The following is an 8,996-nucleotide window of genomic DNA, read 5'->3' on the forward strand; positions in this document are numbered from 1 at the left end:
GCACAATGGTTCCCATAAACTTAATTTCATTTTGTATATAATTCAGCAGCAATAATTTCAGGATACGCGAGAACATGCGCAACAAACCTGTTTTATATATGGCTTTGTAAAAAAAAAAAAACTCAAAAGTCTTCGTTCCTTTAGTTCCATGGATTAAACATCGAAACACGTTAAATGGGTCTAGGACTTTTAATAAAGCAACAAACCAATAGGTGTTAAAAAAACAATGGATCACTTAGACGTTCGCTGGTAATGTTTAACATGTTCAAAACCAAGGCTTTCGTTCAGGGTGGTGGGGCAAGAGAAGAAATACTGTACCAGACTTAGTCCGGTCGTAAGGTCAAAGGTAGCATTTAGTTTAGGGTAGCATTTAGTTTACACAACATTTGCATTAGGATAGCACTAAGTTTAAAGTAGCATTTAGTTTAGGGTAGCATTTAATTTAGTTACATTCAGATTAGGGTAGCACAGAGTTTAAGGTAGCATTTAGTTAAGGGTAGCATTTAGTTTAGAATATAGGCTAGAGATAGGTTACATTTAGTTTAGGGTTTCATTTAGTTTACACAACATTTAGTTTAGAGTATAGGCTAGATATAGGTTAGATTTAGTTTAGGGTTCCATTTAGTTTACACAACATTAAGTTTAGAATATAGGCTAGAGATATGTTACATTTAGTTTAGGATAGCATTTAGTTTAGGGTATAGTTTACACAACATTTAGTTTAGGGTTCCATTTAGTTTACACAACATTTAGTTTAGAATATAGGCTAGAGATAGGTTACATTTAGTTTAGGATAGCATTTAGTTTAGGGTAACATTTAGTTTACACAACATTTAGTTTAGACGTCCGGCCTAAGGCAGCAATTAGTTTAGAATATAGGCGGAGATAGGTTACATTTAGTTTAGGATAGCATTTAGGTTAGGGTAACATTTAGTTTAGAATATAGGCGGAGATAGGTTACATTTAGTTTAGGATAGCATTTAGATTAGGGTAACATTTAGTATAGAATATAGGCGGAGATAGGTTACATTTAGTTTAGGATACCATTTAGATTAGGGTAACATTTAGTTTAGAATATAGGCGGAGATAGGTTACATTTAGTTTAGGATACCATTTAGATTAGGGTAACATTTAGTTTAGAATATAGGCGGAGATAGGTTACATTTAGTTTAGGATAGCATTTAGATTAGGGTAACATTTAGTTTAGAATATAGGCGGAGATAGGTTACATTTAGTTTAGGATAGCAGCATTTAGTTTAGAATATAGGCGGAGATAGGTTACATTTAGTTTAGGATAACATTTAGATTAGGGTAACATTTAGTTTAGAATATAGGCGGAGATAGGTTACATTTAGTTTAGGATAGCATTTAGATTAGGGTAACATTTAGTTTAGAATATAGGCGGAGATAGGTTACATTTAGTTTAGGATAGCATTTAGATTAGAATATAGGCGGAGATAGGTTACATTTAGTTTAGGATAGCAGCATTTAGTTTAGAATATAGGCGGAGATAGGTTACATTTAGTTTAGGATAGCATTTAGATTAGGGTAGCATTTAGTTTAGAATATAGGCGGAGATAGGTTACATTTAGTTTAGGATAGCATTTAGATTAGGATAACATTTTGTTATGGGTAGCATAAAGTTTAGTTTAGGGTAGCATTTAGATCAGGTAGCATTTAGATTAGAATATAGGCTAGAGATAGGTTACATTTAGATAAGGATAGCATTTAGTTTAGGGTGGTAGCATTTAGTTTAGGGTAGCATGCAAATTAAAATAAAGTAGCCTTTAGCAAAGGGTAGAATTTAGTTTAGAATATAGGCTAGAGATATGTTACATTTAGATTAAAGTAGCATTTAGTTTAGGGTTGCGTAGTATTTAGTTTAGGGTAGCATTTAGTTAAGATAAAAGTAGTATTTAGCTTAAGGTAGTATTTAGTACAGAATATAGCCTAGAGATAGGTTACATTTAGTTCAGGGTAGCATTTAATTTAGGGTAGCATTTAGTTTAGAATAAAATAGTATAATAATAAGTTCCAAGACTCTTCAAGTAATAAAACACTCTCAGGTTTTGCTCTACAGATAATTTAATAATATAACAAGTTACTAAAACATTAACATTTCATCTTTCTTCCTGTCAGTCCCGTTCCGCTTCATCTTTTTAACCTTCCTTCCATTTAATACACAAATTCGCACCTTTTTTCCCATTCGCACCATGCTGCGCTACGAAGGTCGACATATAGAAGGGAGCAAAACACGATATTGCAAGCAAATCTGTTTTAAATTGAAGAAAGTTTTGTCAAGTACATCGCTCCCTAAAATATGCTATTCATAATACATATAATTGTTGGTTAACCACGTCACAAAAGATTATTTACTAGCAGTTCACCCGTCTCTTGTTTAGTATAGATGAAGTATCGTAATGAGTAGGTAGCGTCATCTCTTCAAAATGTTGTTCCTGATTGCGTCTATATACAATAGCTACACCAGCGGGTTTCTTAGTACAAAATTTATTTTTATAGCACTTCTACTATATACGGGCTATATACATGCTATTATTATGACGTTATATGAAAATCACAATCACACTGCCTACTTAGCGGAGATTTTCACGATTAGCTTAATAATGTCGAGGATGCTAAGTTAATCATCACCGTTGCTACTATAATAAAATAGAATTGAGCTATAATTTTAACAATATCTCATTGCGTAGCAGTTTATCTTCGTAGCTACTCTTTTTTTTTATTATTACTCTAGTAAGTTACTCATTTGGTTTTCAATATGTTTTCAATCATAAAATGAATATCTAATGCTTCCTACATAGTGAAATATTTTTTTTGTACAAACGGAAGAACGTGTATGATTCTACGGTGCTTTCAAGTGCAGAGAGAAATTATCAACAACCTTTGAAATGCTTATAACTTAGCAACACTTTATGTTGTACACCGGATACACCAAAAATTTAGCAGGTTTTTTTCTTCTGACATATATAAAAATCTCCAATACTCTCAAGCACATCAGGACCAACAGATCATTTTGTGGCGATATTATACCAAGTGATAAGAGAGTGGCCAGACTCTGATGAAAACGTGAACATTAAAGACGTGTTCACTTTAATTCGTCTGCCTGTTTGAATTTATAATTTCAATTCTTTTTTTTTTTTACTCCATAGCGCCCTAAGCTTGAAGCAGATTTGAAATCTCCAGTTAAAATTGAGTTTCAATCTTCTGAACTGGTGTACTCTACCAACATGGTTGTGGCCCCAGAGAAAGTGGCTGAGACTGTGGCAGTAGTGCCACGGCCTGGCTACGAGGAGACTTCAGTCTTTAGTTTGTTGGAAGTGTCCGATCATAGGTAAGTATGTCTGCTTAGTTCTTTAACTCCTTTTCGGGCTCGTATCTACCTTAGTCTGTTAGGCTCGTATCTACCTTAGTCTGTTAGGCTCGTATCTACCTTAGTCTGCTAGGCTCGTATCTACTTTAGTCTGTTAGGCTGTATTAGACGATTTAGCAATATTTGTTTTCTATGTTTCAGACGTCATAAAGAGGAAGTCACATTTCAGCTAGTTCTGCATCCTGTCAGATACGCCGATACCGCCTATGTCTATCTCAACAGTACTAAAAAGCGTTTCGTCAGCAGGACCTTCTACGAGGCTAGGATTCGACCACGTAGTTTCTCAGACACCACGTACACATTTCCCAAGACCGCTGACCACTTCTACGTCAGCTATCTGGACGTCCACAATCACGAGAACAGGAAGTGGTACAAAACGAGCGTGGAGGTCAAGGCCAGGAAGTTCACAACCGAGCACATCTTGCGACCTCCTGGCAGCACTCGTACAGATTTCTTGACCAAGACTGTCGTCCATTCGTCCACACATCCGAGTCAGAGAGGATCTGGCTTAGGTCTCGATCATATCCCCAGCGGGGCTTCGTTTAACACATCAAACGAAGTCTACGTGAATGGGGCGAAATTTCAAGAGGAGTATGACCCGGGGGCTTCACAAATATACATCCCCAAATCTCTGAAAAGATCCCTCGGTGAGCATTCGTTGCTCAATGGGGACATAAAGCTTCAATTTGGAAAGAAAACTCTGGACTTTAATATGAATGATCCTTTGTTGGACTTTTCGGATGTCTAAGGAATTAAAACTTTGTAACAAACAATGTGCTATAACTTATTGTGTAAATAAACTTTTAGATTAGCTTTAGACAACAAGAAACATGCATTTTACCCTTTTAACTGCCGCCATATTCTTACGCGCCTATTGCCATTTTTTAAAAATATTAGTCAATACAAACCCGGTCTCTAAGGGAATAGATTAACATAGAGATAATTTTATAATTTGCTTAATCTCGCTTCGGCCAGAAGTAGCAAGCTAACCAAGGGAAGAACAGATGGTCTGTGGTCAAGATAGCCTGTGACTTAGAACAATTTCATTCCTTGACGAAAACGTACGAAATCGCCAACACCTATTCTAAAACTAAACTTTTTGAAAGGGGAGTGTGTAAAGTCAAACATAACATGAAAGTTATAAAAGTTATGTTTCATATAAATACCTGTACATAATTATGACATATTATTTTTACATAATAATTATAATAGACGTGATAAAGTAATTCTTGTATTTATGTGATGTATATGTTTTCTAGTGAGTTTCTTATTTTAGACCAAGTGTGTCATTTTATTTTACATTTAATGGTTTTTATGTTATGGCAGCATTGTATCCATAGTTTAGCCCTAAAAGTTAACACAGGCAAACAGATCTATTCTATGCAATTGTAACTTTTTAAACTTGGACTGCCTTTCTCAACAAGTCATTGCAGTGACGATGCCATCTACCAAGGTTCTGGAGTTCTTCAGGTCTGGAACATTCTGCAGTAGCGTAGGAAGAAACAAAGCCTTCCTCTGATTTTGTTTCATCCTTAGTTCTGGTGATCCATTTTTGCATGCTCCCAAAATGTGAAATACCTGGGTACGAGTGCGAATCTTTGTCCAAAGATGATGTTTCTAATCGTTGTCGTTGGACAGCCTAACTCTGGATGTGTAGCATGAAATGTGGTCATTTTGTCTTCATCGCCCTTTTCATCCAAGAAAGACTTTTATTTTTTCGATTTTTCGCAGTCAAAAGAGTTCCACAAAAAACAATGGAGGAAAAAAGTTGAAAATCTCAATGGATCGCAAGAGCTGCCCAAGCATGCAGAATCTCGTCAAGAGTTACCCTAGCATGCAGAATCTCGTCAAGAGCTGCCCTAGTATGCAGAATCTCGTCAATAGCTGCATAATTTCATTATCCAGACTTGTATTTATACCCTTAGCTTTACCGAAATAGATATCTATATATCATAAATTTTGTCATTAGTGATTTTGTCAAATTTCCTTTCTCAGTTTATTCTATGTCGTTGCGTTGAATCTTTAGTGTCAATATTTTTATTGAATTTTTAAAGTAGCGATATCTCAATATATTTTCAATTCCCCAGGGTTATTAGATAGCTGTGCAAATTTGTATGTAGGTCTTTCTGTAGGGAAAGTCAAAACTGGCTTTTAAAAATTCTTTATTCATCTGTATACTTTGATGTATACTTACGCTGTGTATGCTATAGACATGTAAGATTGCGTGATATGAAAGAATGCCTAACAAAATTTTAAAAAAGTCTTTGAAAAATTGCAAAGATGATTATATATCTAGTTATTATAATCAGTATGTTTAAGAATAAAGACCTGTCTTTAATGAATGAAAGGGAAATAACACCTTGAAGTGTCATAGCAGCTGTTTACATTAAAGACCAAGTCGTGACGACATGTCAAGTTATCTTCTCTTTCTCACACTTCCCAACTGCCTTTTTTGTTTCCCGTTGAAATTCTATTGTTTTGTATGTATGTATGTAAATACATGAAATGAATTCGCCATGTGTTTTATTAAACAGTTATGTGCTTTAACCAATTGTTTTTTTGTTTTGTTTGATAAATACTTGTATACTACATCTCTCTCTCTTTAATGTGGTCTCTTTGTTTTGCTTTGAACGAATCTTGAGAAGAGGATGGTACTGAAAGATCCTAGGTATCACTTACAAAGACCGCATCACAAATGAAGAGATTAAAAACAGAATTAATACAGCAATAGAACCCCACGATGACCTGGTAACCACTGTTTAAAAAAAGCAAAACTCTTTGGTCGTATAACAGGTCCTCGCAAATACCTTCCATTCAGGGAACAGTACCAAGACATTCTGTATGACTATCTAATAGAAGGCAGGAGAGCCGCTGGTCGCCCACTTTTACGTTATACGGATGTATGCAAACGCGACATGCTCTTCAAAATCGACACTAGCAGCTGGAAATAAGTGGCACTGAATAGATCCACATGGAGAGAGAGCATAAAGGATCTCGGATTGCAGATGCCATACACAACAGAAGCAGAAAGAAGGGTGAAAATGCAACGGCGCCTGGTGATTACATATGCCCAACCTGTGACCGCAGCTGTGTATCAAGGATTGGCCTCTTTAGCCACACAAGAAGTTGCAAAGGGTAAACATCGTCTCTTGAGACATAAAATGGCACAGAACCAAGAAAAAAAAGGGGAGGCAGACAGAGAAAGCGTTAAAAGAATGGACAGGCCCGTCGTTGAATGAAATTCTATCCAAGGCAAAAGACGGAGAGGAATGGAGAATACGGCCGACAGATCTAGGGGATAGGTGAAGGTGAAACAAATTAATATTAATACATAACTTTAACTGTTGTATACAGTTTTATTTTTCCTACTCTCAATAACCTTGGTGCCTTAGTGCTGCTATTATTATTATATGTTACATGTCATATTAACTCATTTGTTTCAGCAATAAAATAAACACTCCAATCATGTTTCATTAGTTTGATACATAAATGTAACAACTGCTATTATCAATTATATCATGCATGCTATTTAACAGTATTTAAAGAATGGCATCATTATACAGTGTATTATAAGCTCAGTGGGAATAGTAGGCCTATACACTTTGAAACTCTATGGTTTATTCGCTTCAAGTATTATTGACCACAGAAGACAATGTAAGCGCTTAAAATGAACTCAATGGAAGGGTATTTCTAGTTTAAAAGAGACATTAACCATTAAGAGAATTGTTAATAGGATACGTAAGCCAAAACTTTCCATTTTCTTCCTCTTTCTCTACTGATCATTCTCTACTCTTTTCTTTCTTCTCCATCTTTTTCATCTCTCTTCTCTCCACACCTTCTTCCCTCCCTCTCTCTCTCTCTCTCTCTCTCTCTCTCTCTCCCTCTCTCATTTAAGCTACCGGCTACTTTTCTATCCTTTACTGAAGTCATAAAATTAGCTCCAAGTTCGACACCAGCGATCGATGCATTTGGTCTTGTCAAGAATTCCAATCAATATCATACGAAGTAATCGATAAGCTCATCAGCAACCATGGACTAATCAGATCTGTTCCCTACACATTCCAATTATAGGTTCTATACGATAGGTAAATACAATAGGAGAGTATACAGTCTGTGCACACAATAAGTAAAGAATTTTAAAGCGATGGGAAGACAACATAAAAGAATGGACAGGTCTGTCATTGGGTGAAAGTCTATCCAAAGCAAAAGCCAGAGAGTAATGGAGAAAGACGGTCAACAGATCTTGTGTTGTCCCCCAGCGGTTTAACAGACTAAGGGATATCTTTAACATTTCTTAGTCAAAAGTTGTTTTTTTTTTAACTCTTAAGCCAAGGGTGGGCCAGGGTGGCTATGGAATAGTAAGTGCAGCATTCAGGACTGATTCATCAGTTGAGTTATTCAATTGTCTGGTGCCAAGAAGGCATCAGGCCCGGCCTTAGGCATAGGCGAACTTGGCAGTCGCCTAGGGCCTTCCAATGATGGTGGGGGGGGGGGGCTTGCACAGGACTAAAAAACTAATTTAGATGAATAATTGCGATCTCAAACATACTAGAGCACCGTGACTCAATGTTTACTAGTTTAACTCTGACTCTACTACGGAAATAGCGATATACGAATTTCAATTATTTGTCCATTTAGCTATATACAGTTATACACAGACATGTTTTTAATAAATGGGGTAATTATATTTTTTCACTGTTTCTTTTTAATTTTTGTTTAATATCATTTAGAGCCACCTAATTCATTTCGCCTAGAACCTCCAATTATGTAAGGCCGCCCCTGATGGCATGTCCTGGAAAAGCAGCAGGTGTGAGGAGTTGAGCTAAGGGAAGGTACAACAACATCCCGACGGTGGTTGCTGCTAATAGGAAACGCATGGTATCCAGGTGGTTGCTGCTTTACTTGATAGTATGACATCGAGAGGGTGGTTTCTGACTTACAGACAATGTATGACGTACACATATTTCGTAAAAATACAAATTATTTTTCCATTAATATTATATTCATATAAGTCATGAATGAAATAGACAATAATTTCTCATAAGTCAACGAACTTTTGTGATCCCTGGATATTAGTTGTATCTTGGAGGACATGAAGAAATGAAAAAAGAAACGTGTAAAGGGAAGTAAATGTCTAAATAATAAGTTAATAGTGGTTAATGCCCTTGGACCAATTTATACATTTTGAAAGCCTTATTAAGAATATAAATTAGATCTCGTGAACAGAAAATATAAATCTATAAACTTCTAGAAAATGTCCATGTAGGGGAATATGTATTCCACACTAAATCTACACATTCAATTTACTTTTTCACCATATCTTGAACAAAGAAAAGTGCAATATAATTTAATACAAATTTAAATTCTACATTAAAAGCCAAAGAATGTCTTTCTATTCATAAAAGTACTAAAAAAAAAACTAAATAAAAAACACCCCCCTCCCAGAGTTGAGCCTAGTCCTCTGAAAGTAAGTCAGTGATGAAGTAACAACACATGCTTACATGTTATAATCATTATAAAGCTAATAAGGACTGCACTTATAATTAAAGATTTAAAAAGAATGCTTAAAAATGGTTTAGGAATTAGGATTGATTTTCACAAATTA

At 35.6% G+C, this 8,996-nt stretch overlaps 1 protein-coding gene and 1 long non-coding RNA gene across 3 annotated transcripts; both read left to right on the top strand.

Moving 5' to 3' along the window:
• Positions 1–1,608, top strand: LOC106060804 (uncharacterized). 2 transcript variants are annotated; one of them, XR_008773865.1, is made up of 2 exons: positions 1–1,411; positions 1,462–1,608. It is a non-coding gene; the product is annotated as an uncharacterized LOC106060804 (long non-coding RNA). The 2 variants fall into 2 exon arrangements; XR_001216505.2 differs by having other exon boundaries at positions 1,515–1,608.
• Positions 1,609–3,147: 1,539 nt separating this feature from the next.
• Positions 3,148–4,913, top strand: LOC106053029 (uncharacterized). The gene is made up of 2 exons (XM_056007118.1): positions 3,148–3,352; positions 3,533–4,913. Exons 1-2 carry the CDS (start codon positions 3,249–3,251, stop codon positions 4,137–4,139), a joined length of 711 nt encoding a protein of 236 aa, XP_055863093.1. The 5' UTR covers positions 3,148–3,248; the 3' UTR covers positions 4,140–4,913.
• The last annotated feature ends 4,083 nt before the right edge of the window (positions 4,914–8,996 follow it).

The sequence above is a fragment of the Biomphalaria glabrata genome, chromosome 12, assembly GCF_947242115.1.
Source record: "Biomphalaria glabrata chromosome 12, xgBioGlab47.1, whole genome shotgun sequence".
Classification (NCBI taxonomy): domain Eukaryota; kingdom Metazoa; phylum Mollusca; class Gastropoda; family Planorbidae; genus Biomphalaria; species Biomphalaria glabrata.